This window comes from Pocillopora damicornis, chromosome 14, assembly GCF_964200805.1.
Source record: "Pocillopora damicornis chromosome 14, jaPocDami1.2, whole genome shotgun sequence".
Taxonomy (NCBI): domain Eukaryota; kingdom Metazoa; phylum Cnidaria; class Anthozoa; order Scleractinia; family Pocilloporidae; genus Pocillopora; species Pocillopora damicornis.
Genome location: NC_142683.1, coordinates 11,893,722 through 11,914,190, shown reverse-complemented (window position 1 = coordinate 11,914,190; position 20,469 = coordinate 11,893,722). Strand labels below are relative to the sequence as shown.

Genomic DNA, 20,469 nt, shown 5'->3' with positions numbered 1-20,469 from the left:
TCAGGCCTTATCTTCACTAGTACCTAATTAGTGTTCATAACTGCGAGGATCGCTTCCACATTCGTTTCTTCACCGTACCGCAGTTCACATACATGATTTTCATATACTTACAGTCATTTAGACTCACACATGTTTTGCAGTATAACCAAACGGTAGGATTTCGCGCTACCCATGTGAGCACAGACATGCAGCATCAAGGGCTCATACTCATAAACAGAGAATAATACATGGGCGCGCGTAGATATGAAATTTCTCTTCGAATGTTTAATTCGATAGCTTGCGAGTGAGCGCAGCGAACGAGTATCGAGTCGAACACGAGAAGAGAAATTCCATATCTATAAGCTACCATGTATTATTTTGTTTATCATACTAACACAATAGTTCTTTACTGACATGAAAAGCCGACTTCATTAATGAATGAAAATAAATGAATCGACAATCCCCAAATAACAATCGTAGGGTGCGTTGGCGCTAACTTTTAAGATGGAAAAATGCGTTGAATCATCATTACAAAAACAACAATAAACGGTTGAGAATATATGAAATGGTCGTAATTTTCAATTCACAAAATTCTCATTTATTGACTTTGTCCTTACCGACAGAAGAAGTCTTTCAGGTAAACGACCGAAATCGGCCAGTGGCAAATCTTCCAGTTGTCGATTTTCATTCTCACTTTCGGCTTTTCTTTTTGTATATAAATTTTTCCCCCTTTAGGAAAGTTTTAATCTCACTGTCTGCAAGCAATACGAATTTTTCAGTGTTTTAACCGCCACAATCAGAGAAAGTTCCGACAAACTACCTTGTATTGAGAATCGTGAAGGCTTTGCCGTTCATCAATCAACCTGACTGAGTGGCGCCAAAGGCAAATGACGTGTCAGCAGCTGATTGGCTATATCAACACACGTAAAAAAATACGATATTTTTATCACGTGTGTTGTTACGGCTTTTTTCAGGGCCGGAAACATTTCACGCTTTTGTGCAAAACATTCTCTTCAAAATTTGGGTCATCAGAATTCCAAAAACTTAACAACGCATTGCAACTCAAAGTCTTCAAAATCAATAGCATCTCAAAGGATATTACGAGGTACTACGAGCACTATTTCTGATGAGTATGGGGCTTTGCTGCGGGCGCTGCAGCCCCGTTATAAAGTAACTCACATAAAAACTGTCCTTATAACTAGTTTTGAAATAATCATATCGTCTTTTTCAGGAGATGTTAACTTATTGCTATTCACCAATCTCCATTTCACGGGTCTTGCTTGGAAAGCAAACCTATCAGATCACGAATCAGAGACGTATAGAAACTGGACGAAAAGACTGACTGATCACGTAAGAATTCACTCTTAAGATAAACAACCATTTAACCCCTAAGAGTGACTAGCATCTAATTTCTAAGAGATGAGCTTTCTTCTTTTGTCTCACGATAGAGTCACTTATGATGTAGATCGCGACGTTTCGACTGCAATACTTCTAGTCTTCATCAGGAAGATGTCTGCTAGTCTTCATCGTCGTCTGATGAAGACTTGCAGTATTGCAGTCGAAACGTCGCGATCTACAATATAAGTGACTCTATCGTGAGACAAAAGAAGAAATTTCATCTCCTATCTTACACCACGATGAACAATAAGCAAATATTTCATTATATCTAATTTCTAGTTACAACATCACCCCTGAATCAAACATTAAGGTCACAAGAATAAAGGAAATTATCTCCAGCTAAAAAATCTCCTGATTGTTAAACAAATTCTCCTCGTCAGCGCCTTAGGAGATGTATAGAGAACAGTATGGAGAATATGCTTACTTATGTTGGAGTGTAAAGGGCTAAGCTAAGGTGGAAAAATACTGGATTAGTATCAGTATCTACCCACCTACCCCTCCCCTAACTCAACAACAGTCAATTGACAACAAGTTAAGGTTAATGTTGGGTTAGGGAAGGGGTAGGTGGGCAGTTTCCCTGATACTGATTTTGATCCAAAATCAACAATGGTAGGCTGATTTTTCATTCCGAGTTTTCGGTTTTTCTTCGTAATGGGAAGCACTCATTTTTTACAAACAAAAATTCAAGAACGCCTGCACTTACTTGACAAATCAAGTGCTTGAAAAAGGATTAGCCATGCAACATAATCTCGTACCGGCAGCAACAAAATTCATCAGTTACAATGTCAAATGTAAAGTACTGTAATACTCTTTATGAAGAATGGAACATTTTTCTCCCAGAAATGTTTCGCTTTTGTTCTAATTGCCGCTTGGAGGGTGGGGAAGGGAGAAAGAATATGATGCGAAATAATGGCTCTTAGGACGTTCGACTACAAAGAGTAGTCATAATTATCTATTTGTTCGAAGAGGGGCGCAGATTAAGTTGAAGAAAAAAAACCTATTCACTGATTTCAGGTAAGATCACTGTATAATAACAAGCCAGGCTACGGCAGTGTTACTGTCTACAAATACTGGTAAGTCGAATCATTCAGACAAGTTTTGAACCGAGAGTATATCGATGCAATTTTACTCATCAAGCACGGAGTTAACTTTTTGATTGAGATGTACTTTGCGGTTACGATAAATTTCTACAGCAATCATAATGCCCGCATTTTTATCTTGGTTTAAGACAAGTTAAATCTCTACGGGTGTTGCAGTTATATAATTGAAATCAGACTGAGATCTAAATTCCTCGTTGCCAAAATCATTCGATAAGTGTTCCTATTTCCCACGTTCCCTTTCCTTTCTAATCCACGAAGGACCTTAGCAAAAAAGCTGCTAGTGAGACCATAAAAATGTCCGTCCATCGTTAAGGAAAGATGTTAGCAGTCAAACGTTACAAAAACAAAAAAACAAAAAAAGCGCTTTGAAAATAAACCAAAACAAACCGAATCAAGATGATTTCGCGCATCTGGATAAAAATCTGGAAAAAAAAAGACTAATTTGTCAGGATGTGTGTTAGAGTTTGTTCAAAATTTATTTAGCTATGAATTGTGTTTTACCAACTGAGGAATTTTGAGTTATATACTTGCTGGATGGAAGTTTCTTACTTACATCTTAACAGGGATGCATCAGGAGTAGCAGGTTGCGAGTTTTCCATACATTTTACCGACAGAGGATACAGTGCAGTGGAACCTTTTATAAACTGGCTCTCAACAACTCCTTACCAGATTAACAAGCTTGAGGCCAATGACAGTAAGTCTTGGGTTTTTATTAATTCAAAAACTCACCGATAAAAATTTAGACGTGCGCCAGAAAACTGGATCGAGTACATCAAATCAAGTCCTAATGGTAAACTATAGGCAAACAAAGCTTCCTGTCGTAGATCCACATTTCTCTTTTGGCTTTTTCTTTTCCTAACTTACATTCCCTAAAAAAACTTTTCCTAGTTGTATCGCAAGGCACCATAAAGATAAAAAGCGTTTTTCATTTTTGTTGACCCGCATGAATTATCATAATTTTTTTATTGGTAACAAGTCGTCACTACCGATTGATTATTGTGAACTTTCGTTGCCAAAGTCCAAAATATGGCTAAATGTCACTATGATAACAACCGTACCAAAATGTAACGCCACCTGGCCACGTTAGAACATCGCGCCTCTACGAAGTATTTATTAGTTGAAAATAGTTTAAAAGTGAAAGTTTTTGGCAAGAAAGAGAATTCTTTTAACACCTTTTTTATTTCCTAGTATTTATAACCGCGGTCAGTCTTCACGCTCAAAGTTACATTAAGGAACGTTCAATCGACTTAAGTATCACGTGGAACGGACCGACAGAACTTTCCCATGGAATATTCCAAGGTTATGAACTTTTTTATCGGGATACAACTCTTGGTAATGAGACTAAAGTGATTCTGAGAACAACCGGCGATACCTTTTACGTGATACAGAATCTGGTGCCCAACACAAAATATTTGATCACCGCTCGGAGCTTCACTTTGGAGGGTGACGGAAAAATGAGTGAGCCTTTGTTTATATGGACAGCACCACTAGGTACGTTAAAGCCATGCGCAGTCGACGTTATTGACCCACACTAAAGAAGTAGAGTAGACGAGTAAAGGAAATCACGAATGGAAAGCAACTCGTGTGCTATCCAACGCATTTCATTTAAATTTGGGTTCTTAAAACATAAAATGAAGCAATAGTGCATAATCGTTTATGAATTAGTATATATCGTTACCATAATGTAAATACTTCTTTAGCATTTTGACAAAAATCATTATGTTTGCCTTGGTTACATGTCACCGATCATTGCTCTATGGACTTGATTTCTGATTCTTTCAAAGCTTCTGCCCAGTCTCCCATCAACATCACTGCACTCAAGTTAAACTCAACAAGTCTTCGAGTCACGTGGACTAAAATTTCCGCTGACCAGGTTGGTGGAGTCATAATCGGATACATGGTCGTCTTCCATGTGGTAAACGATGGAAACAGCTCCATAAAGAGTGTTGTTCAATGTGGGTTCATGAATCAAACGGTTCTAGGAAACCTTCAGATTTTTACCAACTACAGTATCCGTATTCTTGGTTTTACACGGACTGGCAAGTTAGGCTCAGTCAGCGACCCAGTTTATGCCATGACAGACGAGGATGGTAGGTGAAATTTTTCGTGAACAAGATAAGACTTGATGCATGACACGCATGAAAAAAGTCGGGCAATATAAGATAGAAATTGAAACGGCACGTAAATCAAGTTTATTAGCTTGGTGAAAAGAGTACTTTATGTCTTGTACTTGCTTATGTTTGTAAAAACTAACACCGTTCGCATGCGTGTACCTTTATTCACACGTTAGGCTTTTATGATAACGGGACATGAATTTACCTTCATTTTTTTAATGCCGAAAGTCTTACGGGAAATATAAATAACTGAAGTTTCCTCTTAAACCGTAGGTGTCACACGATATCACATGAAATTGATGAATAAACATCTTTCAAAAAAATTTTATTCTCGAGCCAGCCTAAGTTTTTCTTAGGATGGAAGTTAAAAGGAAAATTGAAGGATGATATTCTTAAAATCGAATCCTTCCCCTCCCCCACCCCTCTCCTCCAAAAGATTTTAAATTTTGTGCGCTTTGTAAACTTCACCGAGACATGACGACCTTTTAGTCTTACCAACATGGTCAGAGGGGGGAGGGGAGGTTCTGTGTACACGCCTGAATAGGCAAAAAGTGTCTTCTCCACTATATTTAAATATAGCATATGTTTTCAATAACAAGGAGTTTTAACTTAATTAAAGAATTGTCTTTAAAAGCTAAAGAAACCAGGTGAACGAGTTTACACGCACTTCTTTTAACAATTATACGCTTCACGTATTTTTTTTTCTTGTGCGGGATCAAAGCAGGCAAGCCGAGCGGGCAAGAAGGGCCCATCCATAGGATTCGCTTCATATTGCCTACGGGCGTTGTCAGTGATATAATAAGAAATAATATTTGGCTTCTCGTGTTTTCCTCGCTAGTTCCAAGTCTTCCTCCGTCCAATGTAATCGCGCAAGCTGTTAATTTAAGCAGCATCTTTGTCCGTTGGGACCCTATTCCCGCAGAAGGAAGAAACGGCATCATCATCGGTTACAAGGCTTGGTACAGGAAGATGGTTGAGCCGCCTGTTTGGAAGAGGATGGAGTTTTGTAATGTGTACTGGTGTGAGGCAACAAATCTTGAAATGAACACTCCCTATCGCATAAACGTCAGAGGTTTGACAGTGAAAGGAAGAGGGCCTGTTGCCTCAGTGGAAGCCATCACAGAGCGGGGCGGTAAGGCTTGAATTTCATACCACTTTTAATTTGTCTAAAATAGCTTTGAGAAACCTGGTCATCGCTGTAATAAGAAATAAGAACCGATAGTAACTGGACTCTAATTTCCGTGGTGAAATAAAAGAAAAAATCCCTACACTAACGGAAGCGAAAAGAGGAATTGTAGGCTGTGTGTGTTTTATGTACAAAAATGGAACTACGGTATTGGTCGGGGCATGTTATCGCCTAATCTTATAATAACTCCTTCCGACGCAGCAGTACAGTCTAGTTAGAAACTTATCTCCTTTCTGCTGTAATTTAGTTCCGCACCAGCCTTTAACGAGCCTCACAGCCCACAACACAAGCTCCACAAGTATTCTGGTCACGTTATACCCAGTCTCCTATAATGATTCATATGAGCCGATAATAGCATTTGAATTGATCATGTCAACCGCTGACAACTCAAGCGAGAAGGAGACGATTACCGCCATATTAGGAAGTTGTGAAAACGCTACCAAGATAACTCACCATCAGACCGACCTGCAGGAGTATACTGCGTACCGCATCAGTGCAGCTGGTGTGACCAGGAAAGGATTTATACAATCCAATCACAAGATAACTGTTGTTACTGAAGAAGACAGTGAGTATAACTAGAAAAAAATGAGGGATTATGACGACGTATTCATGGGATTCCCTACGCTGTGTCAATTACTTTAAAATTGTTTTCAGTCTCGGATGGAAACGAAGGTCTGTATCCCCAGACTATTGGCGGGAGTCTGCAAATAATCCACACGAGAATAAACTCCTCTCCCCGTAATTTCGAACTTCATTACTTCAACAAAGCTAATATCTACGCTGTCTGTCGTTGCGTTGATTTCGTCGGAATATCATATCAAGGCTAACCCTTGTGCGAACTTCGCAAAAAACAGACTTTTGTTCGAGTGAAAAGCCATAGATTTCGTCCAAGAATTTCCGAAAAGTAGAGTGAGAGGTGTCTCACTATACTATTTGTGTTGGGATGAAGAAATAATGCTTTGAGGTGCTCGACATGATAAACTCACAAAAATATTGGATATAAAGTCACATTAATGAAATTATCAACGTGACATGGAATGTTGTCATGAAGTCTATAAGACTAAGGGTTGAACATCGAATTCCATATTTGGAGTATTGGTTTTTTTTATTATCAACAAAAAAGGGAAAAGAACCTATTCCTAATGGAACCCACCGTTTTAAACTTTGTCCAAATTAAATAGAATGTTTGTAATTAAAAGGAAAAAATTAATTCCTGATCATGAAATATCCTGTAAAATGTAAGCGTTAATAATCTTGATCTTCCTTAAATTCATTTCAGTTCCCGAGGGAAGCCCGCAAAACATAACACCAGCGGCTTCATCTGCTACAAGCCTGACACTGTCCTGGAAACCGCTAACTAATGACAAGGCAAACGGACTGATTCTAGGATATCACATTCTACTGTTTGACAGACTGAGAAACATAACTAAGAATATAACCGTGCATTCTCTTGATCAGGCAAATATTGCAAACCTTTTCCCTTACACTGAGTATGAGGCACGTATAGTACCTTTCAACAGCAAGGGACTGGGTAACGGTAGCGACGTCATAGTGGTCAGGACCAAGGAGGCTGGTATGTAGACGTGTGTAACCCCTTCCCACCCCTGGTGGTGACCTAAAGTAAATTTCTCCCTTAAGATATCGATTGGTTTTTTGAAAAGTGATGACAGGAAAGTAAAATACCATATAAGGGAGAGGAAACGGAGAAGTGGCGTTTCGATTTTGCGAGAGAATGGGTTTAGCATTTTCGATTGAGTGCCATGGAACTACAACCAACGTAATTCGAACAAAAAATCAGACGAATAAAAATTACAAAGAGCCTAAAATAACACTAACGTAAAATCAAGTGGGAAAAAACGTTCAACTCACGTTCTCCCACTACCCCTCCCCCCTCCCCTTTTCAGTCGTGGTCACTCGTCACAAGTCGTTGAGTAGTACTCTGCGATTTTGTCGTCAGGTGTCAACTAAATGGGGTGAAATAAACCCCCTGATTTCACTGGAGGAAGACTAGAGGAGGGGAAGGGGGAGGGAGATCCACACCTCTGAATTCACCCTTTGGAACCACCCCAGAAAGTGGAATATTAGCCTAAAAGCTGATAGCATTAAATTAAATTACGAATGCTTGCATCTCGTGTTTAATGCGTAGCAAAAGTAACTTTCCTATCGTCTTTCAGCCCCAAGTGAGCCGCCTTCGAACGTCACGGGCGTGGTTCCTAGTTCCACGTCGCTGACTTTAGATTGGAAACCAGTTGATCCTTTGCACATTAACGGCGTTCTGCGTGCCTACGTCATTACCTACTTTGTCACGAATTCTCCGTACGTCACGCGTCAAAACATCTCCATACCTGTCACTAGTAGTCGAAAAAGACGAGATATCAGTGATCCTTCCTCGCAGAGCTACGAGCTGAGTGGATTAAAAAAGTACACGACTTACACAATACAGGTCATGGCATATACTGTCAACTTTGGAGTCCCAAGCGATGAAATGAACCTCACCACAGCACAAGATGGTAAAATATTTTCATCCATCGCTTATTTTGCGATATTTAGACAGGCTGGCCTAATACAGCTCTAAAGCAGGCTTAAATGGGGGCCTGTAAAATCAATAATAGGGCCAGACTACAACAAACTCTTTGCCAAAAGTGCGAGAGTTCTTTAATGTCCCCGATTAGCTAGAGCAGAGAAGTTGCAGGAGACTGGGCGCAACGGTTTATCGTCCTTATCCGGGATGAATAGAATATCTAACCATTTGCAAATCTCACGGTTAAAGCAACGCATCAGGATCCTCAGAAAAACGTAGTTAAAGAAATGATAAGACAAGCATAATCTTATGATTATCGTGCTAACTTCTGAATAACACGGTCAAGGTTTGAGTCCAACTCGGATCATTGTGTTCTGTTCTCAGGCAAGACTTGTTATTCTCAAAGATCCTCTCTCCATTCCGGAGAGAGAATAAGCACCAGAAAAATTCTAGGGAAACCTCACGGAATGCTATGGGTTAACCAGCGATGAAATAGCTTCCAGTTTGGGATGGGTAACTTCACTCCTAGTAACTTCCAGCCAATGGAAGCGTTGTCAACTCCAAAAGCCTTGCATGACAGTTAAGGAGCCAAATTTTACCCATAACTACCCCATTTAATTTTTTTTCCGGGAAAGTCTTTCCGCATTCCTAGCAGGTATTTCGGCGTGCTCCTGTTACCAGATAGTTTGCCTCAACGCCGTTAAAAAGTCGCTATGAAATCGTAACACCGGCTGGGTTTTGTGACTCCGAAGAGTAAATTAAGCGCTAGAAAATTGCTCTCAAATGAACTGAAACGTCGACCATAGACACTGCCATTTTTTAATACCGTTTGGCAACCTGGTCGGCTTTTAGTCTAGTTCGGATTGAGTAATAAAGTTTGATCTTGTGGAAAAAAAACTATGACGGAGTAGCATTGAGGAAACAACTGTCTTGTTTAATAGGAAATCGTTCCTTATGCAGTAAGTTTTCTTAAAGTTTATATCTCTCTACTCTCTGTTATATTTGATATGTCAAGATCGACTAAAAGGAAAACTTCACATTGTATTTAGCTCCCAGTAGGCCGCCGATGAATGTGACTGCCTTCAACACAAGTTCCACAAGCATCAACGTCACGTGGTTTCCTGTACCTGATGATCACGTGAATGGCATACTTTTGGGATATAGTGTACTTTACAGAAAGGCAGATAAACCTTTTGAAGAATTCCAAAATATGAAAGTGTGTGCAAGTCTTTTTGAAGTAGCAATAACGAATTTAGATTTCTTCACGAATTATGAGATCCGAGTCTTAGCGTTTACAGTCGCTGGGAAAGGAAACATCTCAAATCCTGTGTTCTGCATGACAGACGAGGACGGTAAGTTTACTTTGTTCCTAACGTAGAGAAGTTTTTCAAATGAGTTTCGAAAGCGATCCAAGGTTTCTTTGGTTTTGATTTACTTCGCTCTTGAACCAATCCAAGCTTGGTCACTCGCGTTTTCCCGCGCTTTAAGCAGGTTATCAGTTTGAGTTCTCATTGGTTGATCATGATGTTAACCTTTGTTCTGATCGGTAGAGGTGATTACTTTATGGTTATAGTTTTTCGACACTCGATTTAAAAGTGCTTTGATATGGAGGAGGTTGGGACTAATGTAGCAAGCATCACTCTTTTCATGTATACGAGAAGGAAAACGAGTAGAAGGATGGACTGTACAAGAGAAAAGTCTTTCTATTCCTCCTTTTTTCTCAATCCTTCCTTTCCTTGAAAAACGAATAAAAAATAATTTTCCGCGCACAATCGCGAAACGCGTGGTAGAGTATTCCTTTGTCGTGTTTTTTTATGCTAACACGATTGAAAATTTCATTGAACCACGGTGTTCTCTGTCGAACACGCAATAACGTGAAAATTGAGTGGTCTTACACCAAGGGAAGGGCAAAAAAAGCAAGTCCTTCATTCCTGAGGAATGACCCAGACAGGCGGTGTAAATAGCCATTTCTGACCAATAGAAAGCTGAGTCAGAATCGTTTGCTCTTTTCATTTTAGTCCCAGAGGGTGCACCAATCAACCTGTCAACTCTTCCTGCTAACACGACAGCGATAACAGTTAAGTGGCCTCCAGTCGCCGAAGAAGAGAGAAATGGTTACATATTGGGTTACTGGGTCTCCATAAGTAACATCACTGGTGAATTTATCAAAAATGTCAGTGTTTATGGTTCTGATATGCTGACGACGACCGTGGGAGGACTGGACATCTGGACAAATTATAGCGTCCAGGTTCTCGCGTTCAACGTCAAAGGAAATGGTCCCTGGAGTAACGTAACACGCGGAATAACTGACGAAGAAGGTAGATAACAAACGAAATTTTCTTCTTTGTTTTTTACAGGAATATATTGACACACATGGTTCTATTTTGTTTGTCTGACTGGCTGTTGGATTGATCGATTGATCGATCAATTAACTGATTCTCGTCGATGTCATTATGTCCGCTCATATCAATCATCTGCATGGCATGAGCGAGTGGCTTGAACAAATGTGAATTTCTTTTAACCTTTAAACGTTGAGGATGACTAGCATCTAATTTCTCTACATAATATCACCCCTGAATCACACATTAAGGTAACGAGAATGGAGGAAATGATCAGTAATAAAAGAAACTCTTGATTGTTAAAAAAAATTCTCCTTTTCAGGACCTTAATAACTGTATAGAAAATAATTATCTCAGTATCGAGAATATGCATACTGATGTTAAGGTGTTTTTAACCTCAACCGTTAAAGTTTCGCAGTCGATTGCTTTGACAACCGGACTCAGAAAACTCGTTGAAGGTTGGTGACAAAAATTTTAATTCATGTTTCAAAGCAAAAACAAGCTAGAGGAGCTTGATCAGTGTGATTCATTCATTTTGTTATTGCAGCTCCGCGTGTTGCTCCATCAAACGTCACAGCGTTCAACACAAGCTCGACAAGTCTTCATGTCACATGGCAGCCAATAAGCACGCAGGGTCTGAGGGGCATTTTGAGGGCTTACCGTGTGTATTACATTGAAAAAGAAACCTACTTTACACGATCTCTTAGAAATGTGACAGTAGACTGCAACACTTTACAAGTGGAGTTAGTTGATCTGTACAAGTATACCAACTACTCTGTGTACGTGGTGGCAAGAACGAACAAAGATGGAGTAAGCAGCACGACAGTTAACGTTTCAACAGATGAGGACAGTAAGTAAATATAGTTTTGTATGACTCACTGAGACTTTTTTTTTAGACAAAGAAGCATTCTAATGTATTTGAGGATAGCATGAGGTAAAGAAAAACCCTTTCCCCCGTGACCTTCCGGAACATCAGCGAGATACTGAACAACTGAGCTTTTGCGAGGAACTCCTAGCGAGGCGAGTTTATACTTTGGGGTGAGCAATTTCCAGATCGCTCGGTGTGATGAAAGATAGGTGATAAATTTTAAGTTCTCTAGTTGTGATGTACCGTGATATTCACGCGTGTGGGGACAGAGAAACCACCTCAATACAGCATTATGTAGGCAGTCACGTCGAAATGAGGTTGCCTAAACCTATGACTAGCTTGTTTAAATTTAAATTATTGAAATCATTATCCTCAGAGAACTGGAACGTTGATTTTTCGCTCACTCATTTGATGTATTGATTAGTTCTACCCCTCTGCTTAGTTAACATGGGAAATATCTCTTCGGTTGCTGTGTAATTTTGCGTTTTTACGTGCGAGTATAAACTAATCGTACATCTATAAAGATTCTCATCATCTTGATCTCTTTAGGGATTTAGAATAAAGTGATGAAAACTTCTTTGAATCGAGAAATCTGCCAATTTATTTTTTGACGTTTGCAAATGGGGTAGTCGCGTATTGATCAAGTTTTTTGCCTTTTCATCTTCTTCTTTTTTTTTGTCCCTAATCTTTTCAAATACAGCACCTGACCGGCCACCAGTGGACGTGGTGGTCTGGACACCACATTCAACATCCATTCATGTAAGTTGGCGTGAGGTGCCCAATGGTTACAAAAATGGAATAATCAGAGGATACAAAGTTCATTACACAGAACTACAACAAAACGCTCCAACTGGGACGGAAAACACACCACCATTTGAACGCTCGCTAAGCATCACGGGACTAAAGAAGTTCACGCAGTATAACGTAACCGTTTTGGCTTACACAAGTAAAGGGGATGGTGTTACAACTAGCACAGTTATGATGACAGATCAAGACGGTATGTCTTATGATAATCATAAAGGTCGGAATACAAGGTGTAAAATTATGTCGGTATCAAGTTGTGAGACAAATTTCTTTTTAATTTTCTTCTCCACTTGATCGAGGTGAGGAAATGTCCTCCTCAGAGTTCATTGCTTAGTTATCCCTGTTTTACGCTATTTTATCGGTCGATACAACAAAACTCGCATCACCCTTAGTAGCCACAACAAAAACCATTAGCAACTTGGTAACTTGTGATTACCCGCGTTTGAAGGCGGTTATGCGATTACCCACAAATCTCATTGGAAAATTTTTAGGACATTTTCCTTCGTTCTGATTCGCAGTTTTTACAACTTCAATTTGATTTTATGACACTTAGTTTTATCTCCCTCGATGGCTGTATGATAAACGAGAAAACTTAATAATGCCCGAAGCAAAGCCGATTTCAGTTTGAAGGATTCTGAATCAATTCCACACCAAGCTAATGTGTTTCTTTGTCGCGAAATCGACAACAAGAGAAGTCTCTGTTCTGCACCACTGCTACTAGGACGATTTTATCAAAGAAAATCAACTGTGGGAACAAAGCAGTGATTACTCACGTAGTAATGTGAACAAAATGAAATACACAGCAAGCTCCTGTTTCATAGAAAATAAAAATATAAGTTGATCTTTAGATGGAGTAAGCGTTTAGGTTTCATAAAAGTTCAATATATTTGGCAATAAATATCAACATTTTAAGATATGCACACAGCAAGATTTGTCTCTTTTCTAATTTTTAGTTCCTGATGCTAAACCGCTTAACGTAAGAACTGTCAGCACTTGGACCACTCATACAATCCCACTCAGTTGGACGCACATCCCAAATCACTTACTCAACGGAATTCTCACCGGCTACAGGATACGTTACGAGGCCGTAGAAATGGGAGAGTACCCTTACAAAGAAGCTCCAAGGGAAGTTATTCTACCCCCAGGAACTGTATCCACCGAGCTCACAGGGTTGGAGAGCTTTACTGTTTATCGTATCGAGTTGACTGGACTCACAGTTAAAGGAGATGGGCCCCGTGAAGTCCTTTTTGCAGGTAAACAGACTTAAGTCGAACGAATCAGAAAGAGGTTTTTGATGCTTTTGACATAGTAAATAAGGCTTCAGGAAAACTGTTCTAATATTAGGATCTAACTTAATTTCAAAAGTGGTGAAGAAATCGTGATTATAAGAACACTATGAAAAGGAGATGTTGGGGAGTAATTCTCTAGTGCTCAGGGGAGGGGCAGAGACAAGATAGTCTAATACTCAGAGAGGGGGAGTGCCAAGGTAGTCTAATGCTCAGTGGGGTGAGACAAGGTGGCCTGAAGGGAAGGAGAGACAAGGAAGTCTAATGCTCAAGGGGAAGAGACAAGGTGGGTTAATGCTTAGGGTGGGAGGAGAGACAAGTTTGTTTTATGCTCAGGAACTACTAAGAGACAAAGTGCGTTATGCTCTAGGTGAACAGCGACCAAGAGGCCGGATGCTCAGTGCGCTGAGCTCTGGATCGATTGGTCCTTACTCGAGGCCAGGCTAGTCCATGCGTTGTTTTTCCGGGCGAAGATACTTCACTTTCACAGTTTTCTCTCTTAAACCAGAAATGTCAAAACTATCAGGCAAACCTGATGGAATACTAGGGGGGGAGGAGGAAACTAGAGAGGAACTGGTATCAATAAGGAAAGGTATCATGAAGGAAACTAGGTTAATAATAGCCGTATGCTAATAAAACTGTATTTCTAATCGTACTATGCTATTAAAAGTAGGTTAATAAGAATTTTATATGATGGAAGCAAGTTAAATTCATGCTACGGAAGAAATGGGCCACTTCGCTCGTAAGATTTAACCTTAAACGATAAGCTAAAAAAATAAGGCTTAATTTCTATTTGTAGCGACTCCCAATGAGAAATTGATACCACAACATATATTTCTATTAGAAGAATGCTGAAGATAGCTATATGTACAACATATTAAAGCGTCTGTTTTCTCAGAAACTTGCCGATGCTTAAAGCGTCTAACAACGAACTGGATGGTACTCGATCCTTACGTTACCCAGTCACACTTAGCCACGCAAGGGCCAGGGGGCCTTCTCTCTCCCTTCGCAGAGGACATGGCAGTCACATGCTGCCAGACGTGCAAGACTCACGGAGAGTCTTACGTCGACTTCGAATTCAATGGAAAAGGGGAACCTGCTTTGCAACACACAGAGGAAGCGCTGAGATTGAACATACTCCATGCAACTGATTTGACTTTCCCTGTGTACGGATACAAGTTACAAGACAAATTCAGGCATGAGTTTGGCTACACAGGGATAGTGGAATCCCCTGGGATTGCTTACGTAATAAACACCAATTATGGCAACGAGACACCTACATCTTTGGTGCATGCTGTTTTTGCATGCTGGCCGCTGGCTTTAATGGGGATCTTGCTGGCTTATATCTTTGGATTTATAATGTGGGCCGTGGTAGGTAACGCACCGATTTCTAGTTAATTGCTGAAAGTAGTCTGGGTTGCATCGATCGCGCTTTCGTTGTTAGCTTTTATCCCCGCGCTCGAGGGCGCTTTATATGTTTACTTAAAACCCTTATTGGTTCGTTGTAGTGTTGACCTTTTTCTGATCAGCTGTGGCAATTACTGTACTTACGTTTATGTTTTACGACACCCAGTTGTAGTGCGTTCTGTTGATTTTCTTATTTTCGATCACTTCTTCAAAGCATCAGCGTTTTGAAAATTTTAGGCATGGTTAAGACATGATCGTTTCTCTCCGCATTAATTCGTCACGCAAAGGAAACTAGAAAAGTGAAACTGTTTTGGAAATTACTTCGATTTACATTAGCATAAACCTCAACAAGAATAATTTCTCCGTCTGGTTTTTAGTTTAATTCTCTATCTTAATATTATTACACAGTTTCATGTATACAGGGTATCCAGTCACCTCGCCACCAAGCAGACTCGCCACCAGCGAACTCGCCACCAAGGAACGATCTCGCCACCAACGTACTCGCCACCAAGTGAAGTCTTCTCGCCACCAACCACCAATAAAGAGATTAGTCGAGGACAGTAGGATGTTCGGCTGATAAGTCTGTACTCAAACTTTATAAACGTATGTTGTCGAAAGCACGTTCGAAACCGATAAGTTTGTTCGCTTGTCTGTACTCAAACTTTATAAACGTATGTTGTCGAAAGCACGTTCGAAACCGATAAGTTTAGTTTTAATACAACTGCTATCGAGTTTCATTTCATCACTTATTTCTTCCCATGAAGTTTCATTTTCTCTCAAGTAAGTTTTTATTCCTCGCATCGAGTTTTGTAATTTCTCCTCGCTTACGTGCAAAAGACAAACACGATACGTTTCGATGTCAATGAGTTAGGAACGGAACACATCTAACACGTCGCTGAAGGTCATAATTTAAATACAGACAAGCGCACAAACGTATCGGCCGATTTGAATTGTGCTCGTTCGAACATCCTACTCTCCTCGACTACTTTATTCTAGTTTATCTCTTTATTGGTGGTTGGTGGCGAGAAGACTTCGCTTGGTGGCGAGTACGTTGGTGGCGAGATCGTTCCTTGGTGGCGAGTTCGCTGGTGGCGAGTCTGCTTGGTGGCGAGGTGACCGGTAACCGTATACAGATATCTCTACTCCGCTGCGCGGGGTATTTTTGACTTTGAGCGGAGTTTTGGAGTAACAATCCCAAAACGTTTCTTCCGAAACAAGAATACTATACTTCTATTAAAACAATTAATGCAGCTTTCTCTAACAGCTTTTATTAGCAAGAGCCATATGATGCAAAATGCAAAGAAAATACAAAGTTAGAAATTTTTTTTGAGCTTTTCCATAAATTCTGCTTCAATTTTAGGATCAAGCACAGAATACTGAACATTTTCCTCGATCGTTTTTTTCCGGAATTTGGGAAGGATTTTGGTGGGCCTACGTTTCCATGACAACTGTAGGGTATGTGGTGTATGAACTAATACATTTTCATGTCGAAAATTAAAGAAGGTGTAAAATAACTTCTGAGTTTATTCCTTCAAGTTGATAGGAGGGAGTAGAGACAGTTAAAAGACTCATTTGCCGGCCCATAAAGGCCTTTCATTTAAAAAAAAAAAAAAGTCCCCCTGAAGGTTTCTGTTTGCCCAGGAATAGTGTTTCATTTACCTTCCGTGTTGATTGGATAATTTGGTGCAGAACGAGCAGCATAGACGCCGCATTATATACTCGGCACATGAGAAAAATTCCTGAATAGGATTGATTATTTAAAGATCCTCTTACGATCTTTAAAATGACAGTGATTTAAAAAAAAATCTATTTAAATTTATTAAGAACAAACATAGTAACCAGCTCCCAATTGGCTTGTTAGCTCAGTTGGTAAAGCGCTGCACCGGTATCGCAATGGTCACACGTTCAAATCCCATGAATTTTTTTCAGGTCTTTTTTTCACTCAATGAAAATGAGGCATACTTAAGCATATTTACACTACTTAAGCAGTGACTGCTTAAGTAGTGTTTATTACTGCGAAAATTGCTTTTATTGTCTTGCAAAACATTTTTGAGCTTATTTAAGTTACGAAGCTAAAATAAAAGGTAACCTTTTGTCGAAACCTTACTAGGTATGGAGACCGCACTCCCTTTTCAAACGTCGGCAAGATCGTGGCTATTGTTTGGACACTGACGGGCGTTGTCATCATCGGTATCTTGGTTGGTTTCATCGCTGTGTCGCTGACAAGTGTATCAGTTGGTGTGGACTACAAACTATACGGAGCAAATGCAAGTTTTGCATGCTATCTTCTTTATTCGAATCCAACGTAATTTCATTTTCAACTTATGATGTTGCCTTATTTCGTTAAGGTCAGGTTATCATTAATCACTGGGGGAAGGGTCAGAGGATTTTTTGTGTCACACTGAAATATAACTGACCCCCTGAGTCCTTGCAGTATTCTAATGATCTCCCCTCATTGGCAGCTAATTTTTTATTGCGCGCCCCCCCCTCCCCCCTCCTTTATACTCTGTCGGCGTCCCCATCTGTTCTCCCAGAAAACCATGTGATCCCCCGAAAAATCGTCCGACCCACCGCCCAACCCCTCCTTCCACAAGTTTCGGTATCATCATTATGCTGTTTGTTTGCTTTAGATCTCTGCCATCTACGGTTCTGCAGAATATAATTTTGGATTGAGAAGGAACGCTAGATTTGACAAAGGTACGCGACCTATATCAGTTATAACTTCTTCATTTTGTTACCTATATTAATTAAGAGTATCAAACTCTACATGAACATTACACCAGCACAACAAAAAACTAAGCTTTCAAAGTTTGACATATTCCAGGGGGAAGGGCATTACCTCCAAGTGATAGGGTTACGGGGAAGTTCCACTGCCTGGGGTCGCTTTTTACGATTGGATTACTGACGTGGGGTAGGGAATCTGAGAGGCCAGCGGCACATACCCAACACAAATTGACCCAAGTACCCCTCCCGAGACCTTTCTGTCCATTTTTGTGTCAGCCGTAAAAAAAATTGGCTCAAACTATTAAAAAAAAATGGTTATTTGTAACTTATGAGGCCAATTTGTACTGGCGTGATATTTTCAATATGTGATGAAAATAAATCTCAGTTTACGTGCTCGATATTCTGATATTATTTTTTAGAAAAGAAACACAGAAATTTTGAGGAGATCTACGAGCTTCTGTCTTCGAATCAAATCAGTGGTGTTCTCATCGATGGCTACGTTGTCGGGAGCAGAAAAAATCTCTTCGAGAAACCATTCCTAAGAATTTACAGAGTTTACGATTACTCTTCTGTGTATGGTGTAGTGACCGGGGGCAACTCGACAAAACTTGGCAAATGTTTCCGTGACTACATACAACAGAACATTGCCTTGATTTTTCAACATGTAGCAGAAAATGTAGAGGCTATTCAGGTATTTTAATATTAATAATATACATGAAAAATTACGCACGTCTCATTGGCCGAAAACGAGTACATTTTTTATATAACACGGGGTGCAAAGTTGTAACATGAGTGCAAATAACAAATAGCGCGCGCGCTACCAAAATTTCGTCCGTCTTGACTTTCTGTGATGCGTTGTCATGTAAATTATTAACATGTAAAAAGATGATTTCTCCTGCAACTTGGTGCAAATAGGCACTTGTAAATTTTTCAAAGACTACAAATTGCACTCGTACTAACAGCTCGTGCTCTTTTCACCGAATCGCACCCGAGATCATGATGTTACCTAGACAAATCTCTCAGGTAGGAGAGCATAATCAGCTCGTGTTCTTATCTTCTCACCACATTTGAGCTCTGCGTGCGTTTTGCCACGAAAATTAACCTCTAAACATCGTGCCCGTCGCGCCAGATCTTCTGCAGACCTCTCACACGCATGCACGCTTCGCTCGCTGGCTCCCATCTCGCGAGCTTTGTTGCTGGTGCTGCAACGCCAATGTGAGCCTGCTTGTAACACAGCGTTTAAAACTCTGCGCATCTGCAAACGTTGTCACGGTTAAGTGACGTGCTTCCAGGCTGTCAGAGTGATCATCGGGATATTAACCTTCCCTGGAATAGGAAGGGAGAAAGGAAGGAACCTCTCTTTATCACCCCGTTGTCTTCTATTTGATCGTGTTTTTTGTCGGAATTGATCAGCAATTCACTAAACTGTTTAAGTAATTTTCAGTTTAAAGTTCAAAGTATTCCACAATTACTTTGGTTTTTCTTAATTCCCTTGGTAATTTGTCTAGAAAGGTCACACCATCTTTTCAACCAAAGAAATGCGAGTTGGTCACCCGCGTTTTCCCGCGCTTTAGGGCAGGTCGCCGGTTATCACGCGCAGTTCCTATCAGCCTTTTCTTAGTATTTTTCTTTTCTCTGATTGGCTGCTGTGATCACTTTTGTTCTGTTTTCACGACTCTTCATTCAAAAGCTTACAATCTCACAAATATTGATACCCACATAACCACTAGCCACCAAATACATTACGAGCTCGAGATTTCTATCGTGTGATAGTTGAAGGAGGTGAGGCCAAATCAACGCATAGAAACCGAGATCAGATGTTCTCACTAGTCGTTCAAAACTTGACAAAAACACACGCTGATGATTTTCTTTCCTTTAATACTGTACAATGTTAAGCTTCTCACTTGTCTCACTATTTATTTACCAAGTAGGTTCCATGCTGCTGAGCGGTTGTTCAGCAAATATATCAAAGATGACGTCAGAATGTGGTGTTCTTCCCACATTTTGATGTCTTCTTTGATCTATTACTAGGGACCTTAAGCAGTCAGGACGGCAACGCTAAGGAAGACTTCGATTAAAAAATGAATGTCTGCCTTTGATTAGAATCTCAAAAATGGCTGTATGTGTTTACCGTCTCATGCGGCGCCACAGCTCAACTTCAGTATAACGTATAAAAGAAGCGTTGAGTTCCAAATGGAAATAAAAATTTCGGTTGGCAGACGACGCAAATTGTGGTGATTTCACGTGGTTGTTTTGCATAGGACGGCCGAGAAATGTACAAAGTTTTAAAACGCACGTGCTGAGCTATTGTTCTGCCAATTAGATCTTTTGTTTTCCCATGTCTTCGTTGCCGTCACCGTCGTGGTTTGCTTAAGGTCCCTAATAAAAAAATACGGAATAGATACGAAGCGAGTAGCGTAGCCAATCAGATTGCAGCATTTGTGATAGATCATTCCATTTTTCAGAAAGACTGCTTTACATCCACGTTCACCTTCTAGACTCAAACACCTCGAGTGTACTTCTTTTGCAGGAGTCTCCAGAACCATTAGAGGTTGAACGTTCTACAGGTGTATTTGACAGCAGCAGCCAGTTATTCAGACAAAACCTAATGATACTCTTAGGGGCTCTGGGCGTCTGTATTCTGTTAGGTGTGGTGTGGGAAATTATATATCGTGTGAAAAAAAGATTGAAAATACAACCACAAGGTAATTAACTACTTGCAACTTTCAAAAGCCAATAATTA

General features: G+C 40.1%; 1 protein-coding gene across 1 annotated transcript in view; it reads left to right on the top strand.

The window, feature by feature from the left end:
- LOC113682744 (uncharacterized) overlaps nucleotides 1-20,469 on the top strand; it is a 45,260-nt gene that overhangs the window by 22,658 nt on the left and 2,133 nt on the right. The window contains exons 23-42 of the mRNA XM_089194873.1: nucleotides 1,211-1,329; nucleotides 2,392-2,450; nucleotides 3,041-3,171; nucleotides 3,666-3,968; nucleotides 4,262-4,567; nucleotides 5,430-5,723; nucleotides 6,025-6,342; nucleotides 7,057-7,350; nucleotides 7,952-8,287; nucleotides 9,348-9,650; nucleotides 10,317-10,616; nucleotides 11,185-11,487; nucleotides 12,206-12,502; nucleotides 13,263-13,562; nucleotides 14,494-14,966; nucleotides 16,363-16,457; nucleotides 17,113-17,269; nucleotides 17,633-17,699; nucleotides 18,146-18,417; nucleotides 20,257-20,431. Of these exons, the coding sequence (XP_089050999.1) occupies nucleotides 1,211-1,329; nucleotides 2,392-2,450; nucleotides 3,041-3,171; nucleotides 3,666-3,968; nucleotides 4,262-4,567; nucleotides 5,430-5,723; nucleotides 6,025-6,342; nucleotides 7,057-7,350; nucleotides 7,952-8,287; nucleotides 9,348-9,650; nucleotides 10,317-10,616; nucleotides 11,185-11,487; nucleotides 12,206-12,502; nucleotides 13,263-13,562; nucleotides 14,494-14,966; nucleotides 16,363-16,457; nucleotides 17,113-17,269; nucleotides 17,633-17,699; nucleotides 18,146-18,417; nucleotides 20,257-20,431 (4,902 nt within the window). The remainder of the gene's footprint in view (nucleotides 1-1,210; nucleotides 1,330-2,391; nucleotides 2,451-3,040; nucleotides 3,172-3,665; nucleotides 3,969-4,261; nucleotides 4,568-5,429; nucleotides 5,724-6,024; nucleotides 6,343-7,056; nucleotides 7,351-7,951; nucleotides 8,288-9,347; nucleotides 9,651-10,316; nucleotides 10,617-11,184; nucleotides 11,488-12,205; nucleotides 12,503-13,262; nucleotides 13,563-14,493; nucleotides 14,967-16,362; nucleotides 16,458-17,112; nucleotides 17,270-17,632; nucleotides 17,700-18,145; nucleotides 18,418-20,256; nucleotides 20,432-20,469) is intronic.